A 24790-nucleotide genomic window follows, 5' to 3' on the forward strand; every position below is an offset into this window, starting at 1 on the left:
CTGTTTACTAGGATTCCAAATACTCTCTTTCCATAGTACTTTAACAACTTGGCAGATCGGTCAGATCGGTGAAACTGTCAGAAAAGAGGGGCAATGGTGGCGCAAAAAACCATTCTTGAAACGGCATTCTCGCTTCGAAGAGTGTGAATGTCATGCCAAACCTGACAAATACTTCATTAGTGGCGTCATCTAGAATAGTGACAACTTAACTTACTCGTATGGAGTACATGTTGTATGGTTTGATAGATCATCCGATTGCATCCAATCAGTCCAACTTCGACTCCATGACAGATCCACTGCTCTCCACATGGTCCCTGCAAGATCTGCCACAGACTTCGCGATAATACAAATTCATTGAAGCGAAATGTTGTACGGAATACTCTGATATTAAGTTATGCTTAACTCTTCGATACCGGAACGATTCGGACGCGACCACGGAACCGTGGCTCACGTGATGTGAAGAGCCGCAACGTTTAAAAGAACGTTGGGAAATTAGCACCATCTGCATCCTGCATTCTCGGCATTTTCGGCTTGCTCGAGAGGAAGTGGGGTACGGTGCGGAGTCCGGAGGAACTCATTTAGTGTAGATGATCAGTTGCTTTGGTGGGCTTGAGGTATTTGGAATATTATCCCGCAAATTTCTTGGCTTGCCAAAGTATCGGCGTGAAAAGTGAGCAGTGGTTCATAAACTTGGACCTTTTTTTATCTCGGAGTTTCCAATGGATCACTTATTAAGAGAGTGGGTTATGGAGTAAGGCATACAGGGCGCCCCTTATTCAATTGTTCACAATTTACTTGTTCCTGTTTACCCAGCCCCTTCGCCCCCAGTATACTCTTGTCCATGCCATGGTATGTTTCAGATGAAATATAGCTACGCATTTAGAAACATGATGTTAGAAGCTTCAATTTCATGGATAATTATAGAATCGTTCGCAGCCCCCGTCAGATATGATCACCGCACTAAATGACGCAGGTGCTGGCCCCGGTTCAACCTTGGCTGAAACAAACAAACCTGATATCTACAGTATCAAAATAGAAAAATGGGTCGAAATAATATCAATTGTATGATGAAGTGATATGTTGTATAATAAATGTAAATAATGGCACAGTGAAGGGGGCCATGCAAATGTACGCCTGTCAGATCCCGCGCTGATCGTGACATTCATGAGTGTAAAAAGAAGGGTTCAAAAACAAAAACAAATAGTCTCATAGAAGACAAATAAAGAAGATATAGAAATAAAAAGGGAGGAAAGGTCCAGGATCTAAAAATACTCCTCTTCATCCTCAGAGTCCGGCTCAGACTGAGCCCGACGTCTTTTTCGAGAGATTTTAGGAGTGGTCGGAGTAGTAGGGATAGGATCGGACATTGCTGAGGGTGTCGCACTTGCCCGATCTCGACGTTGTTGTTTTGTCTCGAGTAGTCGCATTTGAGCTTTGCATGCATTTGGGGAGTAGAATCTCGTTGCGCCCATTTCTTTGATCTGGAACAGAGGCATGTTAACACTGCGTCTAGAATCTTGTTGGAACTGATAGATCTTACCATGTCTGAAAGGGCACGGTATTTGTCTTTTTCCCAGAGCTCATGTGCTTGAATAAGGAGCTGGATCTAAATTGACACATATATTAGACGAATGATTCAATGCATAATAAGATATGCCCAAGCATGTAGCATTCAAGGTCATGTTTAGTGGAACACATACTCACATCTGACTCGTCCCAACGCGCAACCCGCTCTCGCTTCCGGCGGAGATGACGCATTTGCAATCGCGCCTCGGTGGCATCTTTATTGAAATGCTGCATGAACATCTCGCGGATAACCTTCCAAGCAACGCCTTGGTCTCGCAACGTCTCCACAAAAGAATCTTCGTCTTCGGCTTGGGGGTCACGACGCCCGCGACCAGGAGCACGAGGCCGAGGCGGGAGCTGTGGAGAGGGTTGGCCATACATGCGCTCGCGCTCCATTTGCCGCATGCCCTCTGGATTTGGGGCGATATTGATTGGCTGGTCACGGGGCGTTTGCTGCGAAGAGGTACGTCTCGCGCGCTTGGGTGGTGGAGCCTGTGGTGACATATTTGGCGTTTGGCTCATCATGGTGCTGTCTGGCGCGTACATGTAGCTAGCATTTGGTGCTGAGGTTTGAGGGAATTCACTGGGGAATGGGGCGCTGATCCCCAAGCCTTGTGGTGCTGAGATGGATTCATTGATGCTGTATTGATATTCTTGTGTGTGGTAGTCCTGTGAGTGGTGGCTGAGTGCTGGACTTGGTCGGAATGAGCTATCTGGCAGACTGATTGGGGTCAAAACGCTTGGTGGTACTAGAGGCTCTGTGCAATATTGAGAATTGACTCCCATGAACGGAGACTATAGTATTGCATGGTCAGCTTGGGTTTCGGTCTACACAGTCTCGACAGGCTGCATACCGCGTCTATGGGCCAATTAGCCGGAATATTTTCATAATATTCCCGCAGCTCTTCCGAGGTAGGGATCTCATGACGACGAGACATGACCCTGACTGGTTGCCCTTGAAGGTGAAACAGACCTAGTATGTCGCCGTTGACTCTCTTGTCTGAATGGAAGATAGACGCCGAAGCCACAGATTGTGAAACAGGAGGCGAAACCCAACGCAGGGGAAAGTGTGGAACTGCGGCGGCTGGAAGAAGTAGATGGTTGGATATAGTACAGGTTGCAAGTGTATATAAAGAGGCTTGAAACCGGATGTGTTTCTTGGGATGAGAAGATTCACATTTCCAACTGTCGACGGCCGCAGATTTTATAAGATTCATCCACGCGAGGAAAAGAGGGGTGCTTAGAGCGAGATAGATGCACCAATCTGCCTGGTATACTCCGCTTTGAGAGATATCACAGCCGGCCCCCGGGATGCCTTGTGAGGCAGGATGTGAACTGTAGTTTGGAGGTGTTAACTATAGGCTCAGAGAGCACCAAAATCAGTATCAGTACCGCCGAGGAGCGCTGTACCGCATTGGACATGAGAAACTCCCTCAGAGACTCGACGAGGGCCTATATTTAAGCGCTGCGGATCCGATAGTCTAAGAGTTGATATCCAGCGCGGTTCCGCCCCCATCCACACCCCAGAAGGGGCTCAGACTCTGCATAGTGGAAAAGGAATTGAAGTAATTCTATGACTTCAGACCCACTGCAGCGGGTCAGCAAAAGAAAACAATTCAAATCTTTTCTCTCCACTAACTCGAATGGTCCAAGGGAAAAACAAAACTGGGGGTAGGGGGTCCATGTGGGCGATCCCGCTCTGGGCGCAAAAGAGACAAAGCGTAGCGCTTAACGTAGTTAGATTCCGTAGTGATTTGAGATTGCATTTGGCCCCCAAACATGATGGCCCCATAGCACGGTTTCTTTCTTTCTTTCGATAATCTGCATGACTGTCAGCCTTGACTGTCTATCTCGCCTTATTGGCATTTTGGCAGTCCGGAGCAGCCCCAGTAATAGCCCCCAGAATGCAAAACAGTCATACTCTTCATCTCATGAAGACATGAGAGATCATGATCCTTCCCGGGCAGAGGGCGTTATTCGGGGGCGGCTCTGGACTGGTCAAGGATCAATCCGGTGTTCGAGGCTGAAAACTCCGCGAGCCGCTTGGTGGCTTTGTCCACGGAGAATTCATGACCGCTGGTTAAGCGCTCATGCAGACACCCGAATCCCCATTATTCCCGAAGGCGCAGAAGAACTTTCTTTGCGTGGTCCCAATGATGAAAACAATGGCAGATCGTCGGATCTGGTTTGGCTCTGGGCAAATCAGGGGGGCTGTTTCCTGTCTCCATAGCATATCCCCACATAGGAGTGTTCGGTACATTCGACTGTAAGCGCCAGGCGTGTCTGGACCTTCCACTCGCCATCACCATGTCAGCAATTGTCAATAGGCACTGTTGGATACATGATAGCTTCAGGTGAGATCATGCATAGCTGTCAGACGCCAAGCTCGCTATGAGCATGCAGCCCAGGGTGTTGAATTGGCACAGGTCGTAATCGCCCCCAAATACTGAGCTCAAGTACTGCACGTCTACGTCCCCGTCATGTGATCAATAACGGAGTCCTTCCCAGCTGACCCAGCTGGGAAGTGGGCTGGAAGTAGCTTTGGGGCCACAGGGGCTGGTGACATGAAATCATCCTGGGGTCACATCGTGCAACGGTGTGGCACAGATAGCCCCCAATATTGGGGCCACTGCTATTCATTTCTAAGACTATCTAAACAACCCCCAAAATAGCAAAGACAAATCTTGAAATGATATGTGGATATCAAACCCCTGGCCAGTAAGCCTCGAAAGGCGGATCTTCCCGTGCAGTCCATCCATTTACAGGCCAGTTGGAGCTATGCTATGCTTCAGAAGCAACGGCTTTGCTGAGTTATATCTTAGCGGTAATAAGTGTGGTAAATCATCGTTAATGGGAGGTGTTGGCACGGCGCTCATCGGCTTCCTCGTCCTCATCTCCGGAGAATCCGTCCAGGCTGTCCTCATGGCGACGACTCTTGGCGCGACCATTCTGGTCCAGGGTATCGTCAGCGGCAATGGAGATACCGCGCGCGCCCCATCGATTGTGATTCGAGTGACCGTCCACTCCCTCCTCCTCGTCCCGAAGATGTTGCTCTTCGTCTGCCGATTGTCGCGACGCCCGGAAGTTCACCACTCGGTTCACCAGCCAGCTGTTTCCATAATCCTCGGAGTCAACAACTCCACCATTCCGGAGCTTGACGCGCTGGCGCGAATAGTACACCCAGGCGAAGTCCACATAAAAGGCGGTCTGCACAATGCCAAACACGACTGCGAGCCAATCGTCAAAGCGGCGCTCCGTAGACACACGCACGATCCAGTTGAGGATGTAGAAGGCTCGATATGATCCCAAAGTGACAAGGTAATATGAGTCGATCACCGTCGGGACAGTAGTTTGGCGGAGTAGAAGGAGCTGTGGCAATACACACACGGACTCGAGGATGATAGAGAAAGCCCAGCAAGTCTATCGGATCAACTTAGCACGTTTTCGCTTTCTTGTTCAAGGATTTCTCACCTCCATAAACCAGTTTTTAGGGTATCCATTTCTTTCGAGAATCAGGATCGCTATGGGTGCAAGTACGAAGGACCCAATTGTGGACCACATGCCAAGCTTCCAGGCACGCTCCCTCTCTCGTGTTCGTGGGTAGACCTTGAAGATCAAGAATACTAGATAGAAAGATGTACTCAGATAGAAGAGCTTAAAGGAAACATTGTAAAGAGTGTGCCATGTTCCGAGTTCTGTCCATGTGTAGGATGAGAAAAGGTCGAGATAACGGAAGACAAAAACCATGCCATATAGGAGTTGCGTGAGAAGTGAGACTCCTAGAAGAGAAATTTGTGTCAGTGATCTCTGCATAGTATCTCAAATCGGATTCGATCAAGGGTGGACTGACCTTCGGCACTCTTATTCTTGTGAATTGCCCATATCAGGACACATATCGAGCTCAGATGAAACAGGTCACCAATGATACGAAACGCATTCCAAGAACCCATGTTTTTTGAGTGTGTAGATGAAAGATCACGGTGTGAAAGGGACGTGGGGTTGGTGTGGACACCTGTCAGGCTACCACCATTGAGGTCGATGCCAAGTATCTGGCTGGGGAGGGTAGATAACTGCTGGATAAATGGAGTAGATTATACCTATTCACTGCGTATAAGTGGTCCAGAAAGCCTCACAGAGTCGTATAATCGGGGGGTGAAGGTACTCGAGCTGAGTCCTGGAGAGTTCGTTATCGGCGCTCCACATGAGCTTAGGCCACGCGTGCTCTCACGTGACGCTTGACGTCAGAGCGTAGATCAACCGTCGCACCAGATGTAGAGATGCATAGTAAAGAAGCTTGGTGCGTGGGCTATATTGCTGCCTTGATCTCTCGGTATGTGCTATTCATTGCTGTCTTGAGACGTATGCTTGTGGGGGAAACCCTCGAGCTTAATCCAAATATATATGGATATATATCTTTTTCTCTTTTTGCTAGGATCTATATTATAGCTTAGCTCTGCTTTGATTCAAGAGATTTATGACACGTTCTTTGACCTAACATGCACTGCAGGTGCAGGCACTAGCCAAGCCACTAAAAAAGCACAGCTGGATAAGACTGGCAAAGATGCGGGGGCGTCAAGGAACAAGTACTATATAGCTTGGGGCACACGACTTCCAACCTCGAGCTGTCTAAAATCCGAGGCTCTTCTTAGGCTTCTAGAGTGACACCAGCCAGTCAGGATTCCAGTTATAATTGATATATTGGCTAATTTCTCAGACGCGGTTCGAGGCCTAGATGCTCGAGGTGATGCAGGTGACGCGGTAAGATTCCCAATCTGGATGATGTTGCTGTAGGATTAACAATCTCGCGTCAGTAGTTATTTGACCCATATTTTAGCATATGAAAAGAAGGGCGAGTGCCTTCACCCGGTACTAGAGTGATACTATTCCATGATTGATGGAGTGACATATGTTAGACATCCAGGGAGACTAATGGAATACAAAGTGCTGTTTTAATATACCTGCGCATCCGATATCAAGACGAACATATCCATGTGTTGGAAATCATACACTGTCGTCGGGTTGACTCACGCCGGCCATAGTAGCTGATAGCGTTAACTTCAAAACGGCCCAACCCTTCTCTATTTGTCCAAATAGGCGATGCAAGTCATAATTAACCCCGGGTACGCTTGGCACTGTAAGTCTGCATTGGGATAATGCCGCATCAAGCGCAATTCAGCACACCTGATCTTTTGCATGCATAAAAGCTAGACAAATGGAGAGTTTCAGTGATCGCAACTCGAAACCCTCTCTCCTCTCAATTGACGATTACAAGAAGATCAGCAGTCCTTATCAGCCTTGTCTTGAATAATGCCAATTGCCACGGATTGGACATTGACCAGGGTAGTAACGTGTGTGACAGAAATTATGCCGGCAAGATGTTGAGAGGTTGGATCTTTGGATTATATACACGTCTTGATTTGATCCCGCACCGTACCCAGGCAGGGAAACTGCTGACAGGGACCTCCCCAGCCCCGGAGCATGCATTTACTAGGCAAAGACTTTGCATGGGGTCAAGAGAGGGGAATGGGACTTGGTGGCTTCAGGCGAAACCGTGTGGCTGGTCTAGCCCGCCAAGTCTCGGGTTGGACGGACACTTCTACTGAATATTGGCACTGCGGGATGAGCTCCCGGACCATTGGATGACTTTACAATAATCAGGCCCTCGGGCGTGTCGTTGACTCGCATTGGGCGTGCCCTGTCATCCTCGCACGGTGTTGTGAGATCTCGCCGGGTCACCGGATTCTGGAACAGGCCACTCGCGGGTCTCTTCGGCCCAAATGTCTCATGGAAGCTGCCGGACGTGCCCATCTTTGCTTCTGCATCTTGTCGCCGGCCGAATTGGAGCAGAGCACTAGCCATGATTTGTGACAGGGCCCTTGTCCGGGCATCGGTTCCTAGGCCAGTGAAGAACCTGTGAAATGCACCGGAGGGGTTGGAGGCGCATTTGAATCGACACTGAAGTTGATTCCGAATGCAGAAGCTATATATTTGAACCTGAAGGAGTCAGATGTAAAATGTAAGAGAAAAGTAGAAGCACGAGGGGGATAAACAACTCAGCAAACTAGAAATTAAAGTGATATTGTAAATGAAGAAACTGACATTCCAGAATTGAAATCAAAATAAACTATTTAACTATTTAACTATTTAACTATTTAACTATTAAACTATTAAACTATTAAACTATTCAGTCTGGTGAATGTTGTGATATGAGGTGACTCCATCCCCGCTCTCTACTGTGTCTGCCAGTTCTCTCCTCTTCTCTCTGTAACCTTGTCTTCTCTCTCTCTCTCTCTCTCTCTCCTTCTTGTCCTCTCCCTCTCTCTTCTTTTCTTCTGACGTGTCTCTCGCTCTATCTTCAAGTCAACCGCTCTCTTTTCTCCAGCCTCATGTTCTCCCCGTACTCGGAAGAATTCGAGGTCCCCGAATCGACACTTCGACCATGCGACTTTGACCTGTGAGCCCAACCTCCCTTGACTCTCTTCCCTCCCTATACACTCCGATCGGGGTCTGGAACTTCCCCATGTCGCGAAAAATACCTTTGCCCTGTCGCTGTCCCCCTTTGTCAATCTGGTTCTACCTGGGATGCGCCTGTGTCATCGTCTTTAGTGTAACGCTTTCCGACCAAGGCGCGCCAAGTACCAGATCCTGCTAACCCCCCTACGCGGCCTTTTTGTATGTACAGATGAATCGACACAGTGTGGTAGAAAACCGCGTGTGTCTTTCACCATGTCGTAAGTCCCTTCGTCTGTGATCTCCGTCCGGCCTCCAGCTGTGGGAGGGAGACTGGGCTGGATTTGGCACTGGGTCGCGTTTCGTCACATTTCTGCCTCACTACTCACGTATGGTCGCTTCACTTTACTGACTCGTCGCTACCTCACCAGTTCACCCCCGACCTCCAAGCGAATCAAAACGTCGGCCACCACCAGCGCTCCGCCTCACATGCTCACTCAACAACAAATGCACCCTTTTCATCGCGTGCCGACATTCGAAGGTATTCCCATTCCTACTGCGCCGATACCTTCTCAACAATCGCACGGGACGTCGCGCAAGCGCCCGCCTTCTCCCGCGACAGGATCTTCCATGATGGCTGCCCCCGTGAATCCGGCGGGCGGCGCGATCGAGGGCGACCCGAACGCCTTTTCCCAGGTTGAGTCCACACCCAAGAAAAAGGGACGAACGAATACGCCATGGACTGCCGAGGAAGAGCAACGGTTGAAGACTATGCGCGACGCAGGCCGAAGCTGGTCCGAGATCGCAAAGGTGCGCGCGAGCGTCTCTTCTGATTGAGGTTATGAGTTCCTGACCACTGACTTTCGCCTATCGCAGACTTTCCCAACCCGTACCGAAGGTAGTGTCAAGAAGCACTGGTACAAGGTACGCGATATAAGTTGTCCCTCATAATATGACGCGTCTTACTTATACCTCCACCAGGACATGCACTACGCCGAATTCGCCGAAGACGAGGTATGATACCGAGTACATTGATGCTCACCGTATCTCCCGCTGACGTTGCACAGTCTATGAAACTTCGTGAGGCAATCAAGGAGTATGAGGCAAACAAGTGGAAGGTAATCGGTCAGAAAGTCGGCAAGCCTGCCAAAGTACGTATAGAAGGGAATCTGATACTGCGCGTTCACACTGACCACTTAGCAGGCCTGCGAACAATATGCCAAAGAGCATTTCAAGAACGTCTGACCACTATGACGCCTCTGATGAAGTGATGATCTCGTTTTCTTAGCAACTTTTTTACGAAGTTGGCATTCTCTTCCGTATTCCCATTCCAGAGCGATGCAAGTTTCATCAATGGCCGGAGGCCACTGGTTTTACAAGGCAGATGGAGTTGGTGATTTGGATTTCCTTTCGACCTCGTTTTCAATCTGCGCAATGAACCATGAACATGCGCAATGCGTCTCGTTTTTTTCTATGCGTCAAGGCGTTGCCCTTTCTTTTTTTTTTTTTTTTTTTTTTCGTCAAGCGCTTCGGATCTTTCTGCGCTATTTTCCTCAATACCATATGATTCCCCAGTAACTAGGAAATTGCAAGGCAAGATATGGCCTAGACTTCTGCAAGTACATGTAGATCAATGGAGGCGGAAAAGTAAACGCCAATCTTTTTTTTTTTTTTTCTTCCCCGCGGCCTTCGGCAATGGACCCCGTCTTTCCCCAACTCCCCGTGAGTCACCAACTTTCTGAATCGTGCGATTTGGCACTTCATTTGCTCTCCAGGTGAACTAAATTCTCAATCTACTCAGACTGAGTCTGCTAACGCCACCGGGATTCACAGTGACTCGAAGGTGACACAATTTCTCCCTCCGGCCACCACGGTTATCATGAAGACGAGTAGTGTGGTATTGTCCGAAGATCAAGGTATATAGATGCGCCATCTGCATGGAGACCGGTGTTCGACATACAGTCGTTCTGAGAATATACGGTTGAACTTGATCTGGATAATTCCAGCGAAAGGACTCATGCGCGCTTTTGCCTCCCCCACCAAATCACCCGATACTAACCTGTATCGCAGCATGGCGTCAGAAATCCCCACCCTAGCGGTGCATTCCAACACGGAAGAACCTACATACGAGTCTAAGAAGTCCGGCGTCGTTAGCCAGGATGCAGAGACTGATGAAGAGTCTACGGCCAATCGCCACAACCCCGTCGGATCGCGATTGGGCTCGCTGATCAGATCCTTCGAGCACCAGCTCGTCGAGTATAACCTGGAAGCACGAGGTATTGAGCGTGTTGCGGCGCATGAGCGCATGAAGCGCAACTCGTGGGTTTCATATTTGCAGGCATTCCTGCTCTGGGTGTCGATCAACCTTGCGCCCAATAACATTACACTCGGGATGCTGGGTCCTGCTGTGTATGGTCTCAATTTCCGAGACTCGGCGCTCTGTGCTGTGTTTGGGGCTCTTATCGGTTCCGTGGTCTCCTCTTGGATGGCGACATGGGGACCAGTGTCAGGCATTCGGACTATGGTGCGTGTCACATATTGGACTGTCAAATCATCAATCCGGAGGGAACTAATTCTTAGTAGGCTTTTGGACGGTACTCAATGGGCTGGTGGCCCAGCAAGATCATTGTCTTGCTTAATTTGGTTCAGATGATTGGGTATTGTTTGATTGATTGCGTCGTTGGTGGTCAGATCTTGTCTGCCGTGTCCCCAGGGGGCATGTCGGTGGCTGTCGGTACGTATGCTGGTGAAGGTCGATCCAAGATACTTGTGCTGACTGTGATAATGCAGGCATTGTTATCATTGCTGTCATCAGTTGGGCCGTGGCGACGTTTGGAATCCAAGTCTTCCATTTCTATGAAAGGTTCGTTGGGAGACTGATATTGACCTTGCAAACAAGTCACTGACTCAACCAGATTTGCATTTGTGCCCCAAGTCATCGTAGTCTGCATCCTTTTCGGAGTCGCATCCACGAAATTCGACTTGTCGACTCCACCCACACAAGAGGATTCCCGGACCATGATAGGCAACAGGTAAGTTCAGAAGCCTCAATACATATATTTGAATCAAAGTCTGACAACATAAACCCCAGGCTATCATTTTTCTCCATCTGCCTAAGTGCCGCAATCACCTACGGTCCCCTAGCAGCCGACTTCTTCGTCTACTACCCTGAAAACACCTCACGCCTGAAAATCTTCAGCCTTACCTTAGGAGGCCTTCTCTTCTCCTTCACAATGGCCCTAGTCTGCGGTATCGGCCTCGCAACCGGCATCAACACCCACCCAGAATATGCAACGGCCTACAACAAAGGCCAAGGCGCCCTAATCGTCGAAGGATTCGGTCCCCTCCACGGCTTCGGCAAGTTCTGCTCCGTAATCTGCGCCCTCGGCCTGATCGCCAACACTGTGGCACCCACCTACTCCGCCGGCATCGATTTCCAGATCCTTGGCCGCTATGCCGAGATGGTTCCCCGCGTGATCTGGAACACCATCGCTGTCATCATCTATGTTGTCTGCGCTCTTGTTGGCCGTAGCCACCTCTCTGAGATCTTTACCAATTTCCTGGCTTTGATGGGGTACTGGGTTGCGATTTGGATTGCTATTATCCTCGAAGAGCGCTTTATCTTCCGCCTTCGAACGGGTTATAACTGGGCTGTTTGGCGGGATCCGTCTAAGCTGCCTATCGGTGTGGCTGCTTTCATTGCTTTCGTTGTTGGTTGGGTTGGGGCTGTCTTGTGTATGGCTCAAGTCTGGTATATTGGGCCCATTGCCAAGTTGGTGGGCGAGTACGGTGCTGATGTGAGTGATATTCTATCTATCCGTTGTTTTGTCTTTGGGTTTGATGCTAACCTGTTTCTTATCAGATGGGAACCTATGTTGGCTTCTCTTGGGCTGCCCTTGTCTACCCGCCTCTGCGGTACATCGAACTCCACTTCGTGGGTCGTTGATATGCCATGGAGACATGGTCAAATGATTAATCCTCTTTTGTTATATACGGGAGGCTTTATTTCATATCGCTGCAGTCTGTATCTCGGTGTAATATCCAGAGTATACAAAAGTGATGTTGATATTTGCGTTGATAGAAATATACGTGCTACAACGAAATGAATGAGCACAGGGTAATTGGAATGCTTTCTATAACCATATTGCCTTGGTGCATGGTATCCTACAAAAGTTTTTACAAGTGTGTGCGCGGTGCCACTGATGAAGTATTGAACAGTCTACACGGAAGCCTCGAAGCGAGTGTATAATATCTACAAAAAAAAAGCCCATAAAAGATCCCACCCCCCACATAATCTACAAACAAAATAGAATCCACAAGATCAATGATCCATATCAAAAGTAATAAACCCCACAATACTCTCATTTTCATCCACTAGAGCACTATTCTACAAAAGAGACAGAAAAGTCACGGAGACAGAACAGAGAGAGACACACGCAATAATGTTGACACTGTATTGGAATTTCCATGCCAGATTCAAAAAGGGTAAACCCCACGCAAGAAATAGCGGTATTAAACATTTACCGGTACCAGTACTCAGGCTTGACGTAGTCGGCAAAGGTCTTGGGCTCGACGTGAGGGGGGTGGTGGTGACCGTGGTCGTGGTCGTCTAATTACTGATTTAGCATACCGATCCATATAGGCAAATAGCAAGTCCAGGGAAAACATACGGGAGTGGGGGTCCTCCTGGGGTCCGACGTAGTTCAGCTTGACAACGTTGCCGCACTCCAAGCAGCGCTCGATGGGACGCTCACGGGAGACCTGAAGGTGTTATGGTTAGTCTCTGGTGTTAAGATAAAGCCTATTTAGGCATGAAGTTGATAGGGCGTCATACGGTCAGCCAGTTAACCTGGTGGGAGTCGACGGGGAAACCGGTGCAACCGGCGTACTGCTCATCACCGGCACCGGAGACGATGATGGGGTCCTCGAGTGTGCCTATATAAAGATGATGGTTTGATTAGCGTATGCCGGTGACCCCCGAATGTAAGATCATGCAATCCGTGGGAGTTTCGCCATCCGAGAGTTGCGATGGGATTGTAGAGAGACATACCCTTGCGAGAAGCATCGAGAGGACGCATGTCGAAAATATCAATGCCCTGCATCTTTCCGATGAGTTCCAGACGCTCGAGACCGGTGGACTGGTCGAGGTCGGTAGGAATGGTACCGGACTTGGCACCCGGGGGGAGAAGGTCATCCTCGACCTTGATCTCTGTAAGCCAGCAAGAAGCAGTAGTTAGTATTGTGTTTTGGGTTTCCAATTCGACGTATGATGGTAAGCTTCGCCTGTCACTCGGAAAAAGTATCCACACGACCGACATGCGAGGTTCCATGACCTTGAATTATACACCAGAGGGTCCATTGAACGGTCAAACAGTGTTTCCGAGCGAGATATACCAGCTTATAGGCCATGGGTTGTCATAAGATTAAGTTGAGCACTCACCTTCGAAGGTCAGGATCTTGCCCTCCTGCTTAGGAGCCCACTTCTTCTCGTTGGCTGTATGTATATCGCGTCAGTCATTTGTAGTCGAGCAATCCAATGTAGTTAAGTCGTTATAGAACATAAGAAGTCAATTGGAGGCCAATTGCGTCGAGATGCGCGGGGGTTGAAGCATGCTCCGATCATGCCATATGGGAGTCACGTACAACGAACGATGGAGGAAGAGAAAGGGCGCTGGGCGAGGGTGAAAGCGCGGGCAGGCGAGCGCCTCGCAAGGGCGGAGGCTGTACGTTGGAGGAACATTGTCCTGGAGAAAATGGGGTGGATGACGCGGGCGTTTGGGGCAGGCAGGAAAGAGGGAGTTTGGAGGTTTGAGGTTGGGCGAGTTTGAAGCCGCTTTGGCCCGAGCGCCTGTGATTGGTCAGTCGACCTGTCCAATCGAGCCACAGATAATGATGAGTCAGCTTAGCTGATTGGCGGAGCTGACTCAGGTGAGCATAGAGATCAGAAGCGCATATTAGCCGTTTTAGGCCAGTTAGGGCTTCACGGGTAGGGCTTGGGGAAGTATAGAAACATTGTCACTCTTAGAATACAGACCCTATTAACGGACCCTATATTATCCCATTTGCAACCCCTGGCCCTGCTCTTTCATCTTTCGCTTCTTTCCCTGCGTCTTTCGCTTCTTCGCTCTTATGTCTCGTTCTCTCTCTTCCATCTCTTGCTCTTGATCTCGCCTCTCTTCATCTTCCTCCCACTCTTGTGGCCGCGTTTGCTGCTGTCCTTGGGCCTCTGCCTTATCTTTATTTGGGTACACTGGTCTCTCCCCTCGTAGATATAATTCTTGTAACCATTGTGCTCTTTCTTCACAAGCCGCTGCGTAGTTCTTTCCCTTGAACCTCTTGGCTATGACCTGCCATCGCTCTTTTTCATACTCTTCCATTGCATCTTTCAGTCTGTCGTCCTACCATTTTAATTAACACTTAACTCGGAGAGCTTTGTTATGAAAATACAAACCAATTCCTCAGTCCATTCTGGTGCCTTCGCCGCCCCGACTTCCTTACAGTAATGTACTTGTAAGGTCCCTGGCGCTCGACCAGGGAAAAAGTCTGCAATTTGTCTCCAAGTCAACGAATCGTCCTTTGAACCCAGTCGATAAGGGTCCTTTTTATCATGTTTCAGGTGCTTCAGGAGCTCATCATCATCCGGTGTGAACTTTTGCTTGAATTCGCATTCTGGCCGTGGCTTTGGGAATCCATCCTCTCCTACCAGACATCTGTGGGTTGCTGGTCCTTTTGTTGCTTGCAATACATTCTCCAGCTCATCATGTAGCGCAGGTATATGTGGCATTCTGTGTTTGTGAGAGCTATTCATTGGAGGGAGAAAGTCACTGTCCCTAGACCGGTGGAAAAGCTCTAAATTTTCTTCTGTTAGTTGTGGTATCGGGGGTGACATCTCCGTCTGCAAGCCACCCGAGATACGAGTATTCCATGTCATCAAATCTCGACTGTCGTACTGCGCCAAATTTCGGGTGTCTTGGGGGTGGTTTGGGTAGGGAAGCATAATCGTCGGGAAGTGTGCATTGTCGTTAACAGAAGTGAAATGAGGCAGAGGTGGCAAGTATGACGATTTCGTTTGATGAGGGTATGAGACGGTAGGCTGGCTTTGTTGTTGTGGTTGGCGTGAATCGTAGTAAACATTATCGGATATTGATTCCACAGGAGCATATGGATTATATACCTCCATGAATCCTTTGTAGCATCCGGTATTGTTTGCAGGTAAATGCCGACAATGGCAGGATTGCAGGAAGTACAAAGCCCCTCGGCTCTATGCTCTTGGATGAATAGGCCAAGAGTATGTATTTAGCAGGGATCAACCCCGGAGAAATGAGATGCGAAATGAGCTGGTAGCCAAGAGTCTGCTGTCACATAAGATATTGGTGGAGAGCGGACGTGCGCCTGCGGATGTAATCAGAACAGGAGATGGAAATGCCCTCTAGCCACAACTGATTGGGCGCAGACAGAATAGGTCTGCTTGAGATTGTCAAATTGCTGGGCTGACGGCTTGAGAGGTTGTTCAGGCGTAAAACATGATGGAGAAGAGAATGAGGGACTTTGATATCTAACTTTTAGAATCAAAACCGGACAAGGCATGTCTTTAAATTCAAACGACATTTCTCAGAATCCTCTAGCCTAACCAAGAGAGAGAACCCCAGCCGCACCGGTGGTCAACTGGAGCGTGCGTTACCGGCTGAATTCACCAATCTCCAGTGGACCAGACCACAAGAGGCAACTGTCCCAGATGTTCAACAGGGGCGATCCCTTTGTGATAGGCATTCGTCAGGTTGGGTTTCATCAGTCGAAAGGTTTCGATGGGAGTGATCTATTTTCGCACAAACATCAATTCGTCGAGGGGTCTACGAAACTTTGCCTGTGGAAGCGGCAGGACTGCCAGAAGTTTTGTTGGCGAAATCCAGGGGGCCAAACATGACACAAATTATCGACCAGGGTATGCTAGGGCCATGAGCAGTCAAAAAAAACACGGCATATGACGCCCGTCAGCCTCGAACCGGAGGTATGCGGAGGTATCAAGCAACGTCTCATTCGCCGGGGTGATCTTCTCAACCAGCGCGCCGTAATGTCGGGAGTAAAAAGGGCAATTTGACATCGGCAGATGGACATGGTATAGGTTAGTCAAGTAAGCCAAGAGAAGCCATCTGCTCAGTACGCCGGGTCTCGGGGCCAAGACCGCGCAAATCCAGAGGGCAGAACAGAGAACAGGGGTTGAAACAATGGTGATCAACCTGACAAGAGTCGCGTTTGGGCCTGAGCTCTCCTCCAAAAGGGGACAGGTTGGAAGGAGGCAGAAGAGAAGAAACAAGGGTTCAAAGCCAACAATGGGGAATCCGGAGCATAGGCAAGATGTTATTGGAGGACAGGGGAAGTTTGCGAGTCAGTCACATCGATTTATTGCGCCACACCAAGCCCGTATTTTGGTTCGGTCAAATCGCAGAGAAGAGCCAGGATCCGGATGGACCACTGAATTCTACTATCTGCATGCGGGCCGTCATCTGTCAATAAGTTGCCAATTACTCTGAACCTTCTAATGCGTGGAAGCGGGATGTAGAGAGGAGCTTATGCAGGCTGTGAATGGCGGGAGATTTTAATAGCCACGCACTTATTTTATTTGAATGGGATTTGCACATGGCTCTCTCGCATTTTTGGGCGAAGGAGAAACTCAGCTTCGATGTTGGGCCGAGTGGCTCAGCGCATATTGTTCCATGGCCAGGCGCCTGCTGTAGTAAGCTTGGATCACAAGAGCCTTCTTAAACGTGCCCCCCTGTACTTGTCTAACCTTAATTAGCAAAGCGTAGTAATTTTTACTTCACTAAGATTCATGAAGTCAAGATGTATCAACTGCTTAGTTCTGCTGATTTTGTCTACACGGTGGTTTTTATATCTTACGATAGGAACCCCTTAACCAAAATACATAGCGTTAGGGGGCTTTGCGAACTATTTATTCATTGAAGATTCACTTTGGTTTTACTTAGACTTCACTTTAACTTTATCCTTTAATTCTCATTCTCGCTTTAAATAGAGCAAGTAACTAGCCTCTGCATTGGCCGATTCCTTCATTTTAAGCGGATTTTAAACGATACAGGTTAGGCTTAGACATAAGACAGGGAGGGGACCATTGGTCATACATTAGGGTCGAATTAGGAATGCACGATCACATCGTGGCAACCCTCGGAGGAACCAATGTGTGGCTGCCATGCCAACTACTAAATCTGCATTGCAGAGCAAACCGCAGCCTCGTATACAGTTAGTTGTACATAGGAAATAAGTTCAATAAGAAAGATTTCATTCATAAACAACAGGGAATTCGCCAAAAACTCGTACTGTACAAAAATCAATACATCTTGCTTTTCCCTTTACCCTAGGTTGTCGCTGCAATACATGAATTAGGATGTCGTGATACAAGCAAACCAAATAGAAAGACAAGGGGAAATAATAAGAAAATCAGACGCCCGGGAAATAAAAACAGAGACTTTGCAACGCTTTACGCAAAGTTGTCAGACCGATCCACCCAAATGTCTTCCAATTCGGCGAAGTTCTGGAAGTGAAGGGGACGGTGTTGGTCATCGTAGAACTTGAGCGGGGTGTCAATCTTGACGTAGACAGGCCGCTTCTCCACGCTACCGAAGGAACTACCCATGAAGCTGTAGTTCCAAATGTTGTCTTCGGGCACCAAGAAATAACCGCGGATCTTGTCACTTAGCAACAGCTGACACTTCTCACCCATATTGGTAGAGAAGCCCTGGGGCTGATCCGAGGACGTATCCTTGTTCTCTGCACCCCACTTGTAACCTTGGGGCGTCAGGCCCCAAGCGGCAAGCGAGACGGATCCAGGGGTGAAGGAGACGGTCATGGTCACGGTCTTCTTATCCCAAGAGGGGTGTGTGTTCATGAGTCGAGCATGATGCGTGACATCCGCTGCAGACATATAGGGCGGCTCGTTTCCTGAGACCGTATGGATCACACCGAGCGGCTCAAGATTCTGGAGGTAGTCATGTTGTGGCAGTTGATGAGGGAGTTGGACGTCCCGGGTGTTGCCAACTTGAGGAATCATAACAATAGTGCGAACCTCCTTGACCTGGTCGTTGTCCGGCGGCGAGCTACCGTAAATGTAACCGGTGACCTGCACCCGAAGATCGGCAATGGTGATGAATCGCTTGAGGACGTTCTTGGGCATGATGTAGGTGTATCCGTCTTCCCGGATGTCATCCGAGGAGACATAGATGTTGTTGGACCGCGTGCGGAGGTTGGACGTCGCGATCGCACGAGTACGCCATTCAGTCTTGGATGCAAAAGATTGCTGTTCATACTGAGATGTGGTGGTAACAATGATGTCCTCGCCACGGGCGTTTTGGGTCTTGGTAGTCACGGCAGTGAGCTGTTTTTGCTCCTCCTGCTGCTTCTCAATCTCCGCCGCCTGCTGCCGCTGCAGAGAAGGCGCGCTAATCTCCATACCCAAGATGATATCACGGACTTCACTGCTGGTCAAGCTCTGCACGTTCACATTGTTCTTCTTTCCATAGTCGTTCAAGATCAAATCACGCAATTGCACTTCAACCTTGATCCAATCCTCATCGGAGAGAGAGGGCCAGATATGATGCTCCTGGGTAATGACTGTCTTGTCGGGGCGAAGAATGATCTTGGCCTTGTCAATGTTGACGTGAAGGGCTCGGAGAATGAGAATCAGACGAGAGAAGGCGGTGTAAGGTGAGATGGATTTGAGCCACTCGTCATACAGGTTAAAGAGCACCATCTGAGGCTCGGTCGCGCGGAGAATCATGTCAGCCAGCTTCTCAACCTTCATGGCAGCCTGGAAGGGCAGCTGAAGCTCAGAGGCACGGATGGAAATGTTGGGGAAGTCGAGCAAGTGGACCTCGAGAGGGTCAAGAAGACCCTTACGAGTGACAATGAGCTGCTTCGGTTGCTCTTCCACTGGAAGAGAACGAATAAGAGCTGCCACTTCTTCGGCTGTCTTCCATTTGGCCAACTGACCCAGACGCTTCTGACCTGCCCAGACACTAGTGTGAATAATCTTCAAGAATAGTTGTCCGGTGCGAGGATTGAAGATGAAGATTGCACCGTTGATGGGCTTCGTCGTCAAGTTACCCTCAAAAGTCTTATGAATGGTGACACGATAGACGTTGGTGTCGTCAATGAACAACTGAATCTGAGGACTGAAGAGCTCAGAGTAGTTCTGGGAATTGAGGAACTCCTGGTTGCTCTCCGAGGCGTAAAGTTGCAGACCCTTGCGGATACGCTCACGCAAGACATACAACGCCGGGTTGGCCTTCATGATCTTGGCCATAGCCTGCTGGATGAGAGTCTTGAGACCTGGGAAGTATTGTCCGTAGGCCGAGAAGAGGTTGTATGCAAGATCGACACCGATCATCAGACCAGTGCTGGAAGGATAGATGCTCATGCTGTCAGAGGTGTAGTCGAGGTATTTGGCACGTACGTATCGTTCAATATCGTGAGAATCGTAGTCACCGTATCTCAATTGAACATCCAACCAAAACTTGTTGGTCGTGTTGGGCTCATAGACATCCTTGGTGTCGAATACCAGGGAAGGCCGAGTGATGTTCCACTTGTTAGTCGCGAAAAGGAGAATATCCGCACAAGAGCTGTTCATCTTGTAGGATTTACGCGGATGGATAGTCTCCTTCTGAACCGCTTCAATACCAAGCTGTTCCAGTTCCTGATCAAGGACCTGGCACAGATCCATAACAACGGACTCGTGAATCTTTTGCCACAAGTGGGCACGGAAGATCTGAATCAGGGAGATCTTCAGGGTCGGGATCTTGCCATGAAGGAAGATACCAGTAAGATCCAATTGAACCTGGAAACCGACATAGACGTTTGCACGGTTGATAGTCGGAGACCACCACAGAGTGAAGCGACGGTTTGGAATTTGATTCAAACCAGACCTCTGGGCATTTGTAAGCTTTTTAAATTTCATAGACTCTTCGAAACCGCTGGCTTTTTCCCAGAATAGACCCTCCCAGGATGGGAAAGCTGTCGCCTTGAACAGTGTGTGCTCCAAAATGGTTTCAACACCGCCAAGTGCTTGGATGACATCAGTGCGATAAGCGTTGAGGTTCCAAAGTTTACCGTCGTGTCGTTGACTAGTCCACCAGAACGGATTGCTCTTCATCAGCTGGTACTGTTTAAACTCAGCACGGAGTCGGAAACCCTTGTCAAAGCTGAGTGTGGATCGATCCTTTTGGAAGAGAGTGTTGATACGGGGAAGACCACGATCCCAGCTGTCTTCCAGATCCTCCAAGGTCAAGCGGCGGTTCTGCTGCTGAGCCTCCATTCGCTTCTGCGAGTACTCCATCCACACACGCTGAGAGTCGATGAATTCGGCCTCCCAGGGAATGATGTAGCGGAAGATGTTGGGGATGAGGGTTTCTTCGTCATGTGACATACCCGCTCGGAAGTGAGTAATGCCGGTGTCGGTCTGCTTGGACCAGCGCTTGTCACTGGTGGGAATGAGGATGTGAGACCCTGAGATCATACCGAGACCACCAAGCTCCTTGGGTGTGTAGAAGACTGCAGGAGGGAAACGGGAAGGCATTTTGGAGTTGAGACCGATCTTGACACGAGTCTGGATCTTGGTCTCACACTTCACGATGGTGTCGAGAAGGTTGACGGTCGACACAGCAGCCTCACGGTAGTATGTGAAGAGAGCAATCAGGGCAGTGTTCCACTTGTTGGCAATCTTGGTGAAAGTCGTCGAACCGGAGGACATGAGAATTTGGCGAATACGGTTGTTAAACTTCTGGATATCCTCTTCGGTGACCTGGAGGAAGGCATGCGCGGTGCGCTCCTTGGTGGAGTTATCTACCAGAGACCAGACACTGTCCTTAACGGAAAATTCCTCATTCATATTCCGAATCTTGGGAAGAATGCGGACTTCGAAACCGTTCATGGAGAACAGTAAGTTGGGATTGTCCTTGCTGTATACGCTGGCGAAAGTATCATCCCAATCAATGGTAGTGATAGATCTTGGGAGACGGTTCTTCATATCCCAGAAGACAGCACGACCAAGGTTGACGTCGTGACGCATCAAGCGCATACGACAATCACGAGGCCAGCACTTCTTGTTCTTGTAGCCAATGACGTTTTCGAAGTTAGGGTCCGGGTTCTCGGTCAAGAAACGTTGAATCAGATCGCGGGAGTCATCGGCCTGGAATCTGAAGAAGACCCAGATCTTGTCGACGTAACGTGTGTAGAGACGAATGGGGTGTCTAGTCTCAGTGGCACGGTCTCTGAACTGCAAAAAGTCGTTGGGGCTTCCAGGAGGACCAGCCATTTCACTGGCTCTCTGCAGACCAAGGAGCAACAAATCGATCATCAAACCGTAGTACTGGAACACGAAGCCAGAGAACTGGAGGCCACGGATAAGACCATAGCTGTTAGTGTGGTTCATATCCTTGTAGCTGAGCTGAACGTTGTTCTTCGAGGTGATATAGTCAGCCAAGTTGTGGTCCATGATCAAACGGAGAAGTCGGTTCAACAAAGTGAGATCAATCTTCTCGTAGACCTTGGAAAGCTCAGTTTCGATCATGACATTGGTCTCTCCCTCGGAAGTTTCCCACACATTGGACAGGTTGTTAATACCTTGGGTCCATTTGTAGGTCAGAAGGGGAGGAACTTCGGAGTCGGAGGGCTTGATCCAAGCGGGGAAGAGATGGCGCTGCTCAGCCTGGTACCAGAGGTACTGGTCAAGGTAAGCGTCGGTAATCTTCTCGATGGGCTCGATATCGTAAACGGGGTTGATATTGTTGTAATTGTCATTCATGTCGATCTTGACCTCCTTGAAGGCTCTCTGTGTCAGAAGGAACCGCTTGATTCGGGCCAACGTTGTGCCAGGAGAATCATAGGCCTGCTCAATCAGGGCCAATTCCTCTCGTTGACTCTGGTTCAATCTTCCCTTGACAGAGTAAGACTCACGCAGACGCTCGAGGGCAAGAATCAAGATCTTAGTGTCGTGCTTGTAGGAAACACTGGGGAAGGGAATGGGAGAGAACTTGCGAGACTCCAGCCAGTGAACCATGGTGGTGTAGATGGCAACGGCTTCCTCAGAAGAGACATAGGGACCATCCTTCAGATAGTTGTGCTGGCGCTCTTGCTCAGACTTGAGCCAGAGACGCGTAAGACGACCCAGGTTCTTCTTTGCAACGGTCTTGTCAACAGTTGCACCACGGCGAATTCTCTCTCGGTTGTAGTGTGCAACAGAAATCCACCAGTCTGCCTTGCTCTTGACGTATCGAAGGATAATGTTCTCAATAGGAGCAGGGAGACCAGGGACCTTCCAGGGGATGTTACTCTTCCAGCATCTCCAAGCCTCGGACAGATGTTGCAAAACAACGTTGACCTTGTTCTGCTTGATACCCTCGGGCATCATGTCCATGAGATCAGCCATGACGGAGGCACGCAATTCCAGATCAAAGTGAGATTCCACACGCTGCTTGGTGACAGTCTTGGCAACACCCTTGCTGTGACGACCCTCGAATTGACGAGAGAGCAAGTTGCCGAGCCAGCGCTCAAGCAAAGGAATGATACCACGCATGAAGAAAAGCCAGACTCTCCAGGCTGGGGCCCAGAAACCACAACCAGGACCCTTGCCGACAGGGCCAGAGTTGAATCGGTAGTAAATTAAATGCTTCAGATCCTTGCAAGAACGGATCTGGTGCATAAGCTTGTACTTGTACCGGTACATACCAGTAAGCTGACCGACGTGGTTGAAAGCGTACAGAATACCATCTGCAAGCTGGAAGGCATCGATGTTGCCCAGACGGTATTGGACCTGAGCGTCGACAATCAACTTGGTCAAGCGAAGAATCTCTCGCATCAAGTGGAAAGCGTTTCCAAAACGAGACTTCTTGCGCTCCTTAGTTGTAAGAGTCTTGACGGGCTTCAAGTTGAAGTTGTAATCGAGGTGGAGATAAGTCAAGTTCTTGCGGTGAATCAGCAAGTTAAGCATGTTGAAACCCTGGCGACAGACTTGCAAACCGGCCTCGACCCAGTCGATGGTTGTTTGCTGGAAGAATTTAGTCGTCTTCAAGGTCTTCATCAGGTTCTGCTTGCTTTGGGCCTTGGGTGTGCTCTTGTGTAACTCGTTCAAGACGTAGCTCTTGAGCATCTTTTGGTACGAAACCCGAACCTTCACGGGTTGACCCTGGGGGCAGTGCTCCAAGTACCATTGCTTGACCAGTGGCACATCCTGTGCACGAACCATCTTGCCGGACCGCTTATCGAATGGGTGAGGGGCCCACCACAGTGCGATGGCGGACGCGGTGTCGGGTGTGTAGAGTTCCTCGTCGTCAAAGAATGGCTCGACCTCACCTGGCAGCTCAAATTCATCGTCTTCATTATTGCCGGGCCCGAAGATTTGATCCTCGTGACTGACTGTAAGATTTTTGGGTGCGACGGAGCGGGAAGAGATGGGATTGATGACGGGATCGAAGTAGAAAGCGGGGAGGTTAGGGTCTTCGGTGCGAACATAGACCACTTGGGGGTGAGAATACCAAGCGACCTTGACACTTCGGGGTAGGGTGTTGTACAGGAAGGGGAAGGTGACTCGGTATTCGGTTCGAATGGGGGCACGGAAGATGATGCGGTCAATGGCGTTGAACTCGCTGAAATCCTCGTCGTTAGGGTCAATGTCCTTGTAAAGAGGCTCAAAACGGGGACCACCAGGAATGGCGACGTTGAGGGCCTTGGCAGTGAAGAAGCTGTTAAGATCGAACATGTGATAGTAATTTTGGTCAACGACATCACTTAGAATCTGATGACTCAGACGATGAAGAGTCGCCATCTGGGGAAGGGAAAGGTTCCAGGTCTTGTAGCTCGGGCCATTGACATGGGGAGTATCAAGGAGGGGACGGTGGTCGTAGAGCCATTCATAAACGGCCGCATCCTCTTCCTCGTCGAGCTCCATCTGAATGGGTTCCAACGGCTCCACATCTTCAATATTTTCGGACCAAGAGAGAGGTGGTTCCTCGTCATCGAACGGAGGGAAGCGCATACGCTTAAAGTGCCGGCGGTCGCTCTTCTCCCGACGCATGCACATCCACATGGTTGCCCACTGGGCGTGGAAGACAGGCTCGATGACACGCGGTGTCTCGTTGACCAAAGTCAAACATCCGTTGACGTGGTAGAGGACCTTGACTTCTCTTGCCGACTCCCAGGGCATTGGCATGTTCTCCAGGAGCTTCAATACGGCATGAGGCATGAATTTGAGCGCACCGAGATAGCTACGCTTCTCGTTGGTGAATTTCTTCTGCGAGACATCGCCGATATCCCGTACAATCTTTCGCAAATGCTCTGGAGGCATATCCGCCTTTTGTGTTTCAACAAATCCTCCCTTGCGCTTCTCGCCGAATCGATTGCGTTGCGTGCGCAGCCATTCGTTCTTCTTCTGCGCAAATTTTGCGACGGTCGGGTCGGCCGGCGGCTGGTAGCCCGGCGGTGGCGGCGCCAGTGGCATTGAAGGAGCTGCACCCCATCCCGGGGGAGGAGGAGGTGGAGGCGGCAATGAAGCCATGATGGTGATTGATGGGGACCCTCCCTCGTAGATGTTGCGTTGGTATCAAAGTCGCGTCAAGCCACGTCGGAGGTCATAAGTAGCAGGACTTTCAGCTGGGGAAAGAAAGTCCAACTGGAAAGGAAGACACCAATGAAGGTGGAAGGTAGGGATTAAGATGAAAACGCGACAAAGATCGAGATCCACGATCCCCTACGCGATGTGACTATCTCTGCT

The 24790-nt window shown here is 49.5% G+C and overlaps 8 protein-coding genes across 8 annotated transcripts; 2 read left to right on the top strand and 6 right to left on the bottom strand.

Moving 5' to 3' along the window:
* Positions 1–1262: 1262 nt before the first annotated feature.
* N7508_009232 (uncharacterized protein) lies at positions 1263–2504 on the bottom strand (the record flags this gene model as incomplete). Its single annotated transcript, XM_058467295.1, has 4 exons — positions 1263–1481; positions 1541–1606; positions 1705–2361; positions 2421–2504. 4 exons carry the CDS (start codon positions 2502–2504, stop codon positions 1263–1265), a joined length of 1026 nt encoding a protein of 341 aa, XP_058315141.1.
* A 1909-nt stretch (positions 2505–4413) lies between these two features.
* Positions 4414–5516, bottom strand: N7508_009233 (ER lumen protein-retaining receptor; the record flags this gene model as incomplete). The annotated part of the gene is made up of 3 exons (XM_058467296.1): positions 4414–4986; positions 5038–5345; positions 5417–5516. 3 exons carry the CDS (start codon positions 5514–5516, stop codon positions 4414–4416), a joined length of 981 nt encoding a protein of 326 aa, XP_058315142.1.
* Positions 5517–7128: 1612 nt separating this feature from the next.
* Positions 7129–7425, bottom strand: N7508_009234 (uncharacterized protein; the record flags this gene model as incomplete). Its single annotated transcript, XM_058467297.1, has 1 exon — positions 7129–7425. The coding sequence occupies one exon, from the start codon at positions 7423–7425 to the stop codon at positions 7129–7131; it is 297 nt and encodes a 98-aa protein (XP_058315143.1).
* Positions 7426–8505: 1080 nt separating this feature from the next.
* Positions 8506–9414, top strand: N7508_009235 (SANT/Myb-like DNA-binding domain-containing protein; the record flags this gene model as incomplete). Its single annotated transcript, XM_058467298.1, has 5 exons — positions 8506–8826; positions 8893–8940; positions 8998–9030; positions 9084–9167; positions 9220–9414. The coding sequence occupies 5 exons, from the start codon at positions 8506–8508 to the stop codon at positions 9259–9261; spliced, it is 528 nt and encodes a 175-aa protein (XP_058315144.1). The 3' UTR covers positions 9262–9414.
* Positions 9415–10087: 673 nt separating this feature from the next.
* Positions 10088–11962, top strand: N7508_009236 (uncharacterized protein; the record flags this gene model as incomplete). Its single annotated transcript, XM_058467299.1, has 6 exons — positions 10088–10540; positions 10600–10750; positions 10807–10879; positions 10932–11048; positions 11108–11813; positions 11879–11962. The coding sequence occupies 6 exons, from the start codon at positions 10088–10090 to the stop codon at positions 11960–11962; spliced, it is 1584 nt and encodes a 527-aa protein (XP_058315145.1).
* A 574-nt stretch (positions 11963–12536) lies between these two features.
* Positions 12537–13756, bottom strand: cox5b (cytochrome c oxidase subunit IV; the record flags this gene model as incomplete). Its single annotated transcript, XM_058467300.1, has 6 exons — positions 12537–12625; positions 12687–12777; positions 12851–12951; positions 13067–13225; positions 13457–13510; positions 13660–13756. 6 exons carry the CDS (start codon positions 13754–13756, stop codon positions 12537–12539), a joined length of 591 nt encoding a protein of 196 aa, XP_058315146.1.
* A 313-nt stretch (positions 13757–14069) lies between these two features.
* Positions 14070–15013, bottom strand: N7508_009238 (SANT/Myb-like DNA-binding domain-containing protein; the record flags this gene model as incomplete). Its single annotated transcript, XM_058467301.1, has 2 exons — positions 14070–14414; positions 14468–15013. 2 exons carry the CDS (start codon positions 15011–15013, stop codon positions 14070–14072), a joined length of 891 nt encoding a protein of 296 aa, XP_058315147.1.
* A 2496-nt stretch (positions 15014–17509) lies between these two features.
* prp8 (U4/U6-U5 snRNP complex subunit PRP8) lies at positions 17510–24574 on the bottom strand (the record flags this gene model as incomplete). Its single annotated transcript, XM_058467302.1, has 1 exon — positions 17510–24574. One exon carries the CDS (start codon positions 24572–24574, stop codon positions 17510–17512), a length of 7065 nt encoding a protein of 2354 aa, XP_058315148.1.
* Between the last annotated feature and the right edge of the window lie 216 nt (positions 24575–24790).

This window comes from Penicillium antarcticum, assembly GCF_028974205.1.
Source record: "Penicillium antarcticum strain IBT 31339 chromosome Unknown utg000009l_segment0_segment0, whole genome shotgun sequence".
Classification (NCBI taxonomy): Eukaryota; Fungi; Ascomycota; class Eurotiomycetes; order Eurotiales; family Aspergillaceae; genus Penicillium; species Penicillium antarcticum.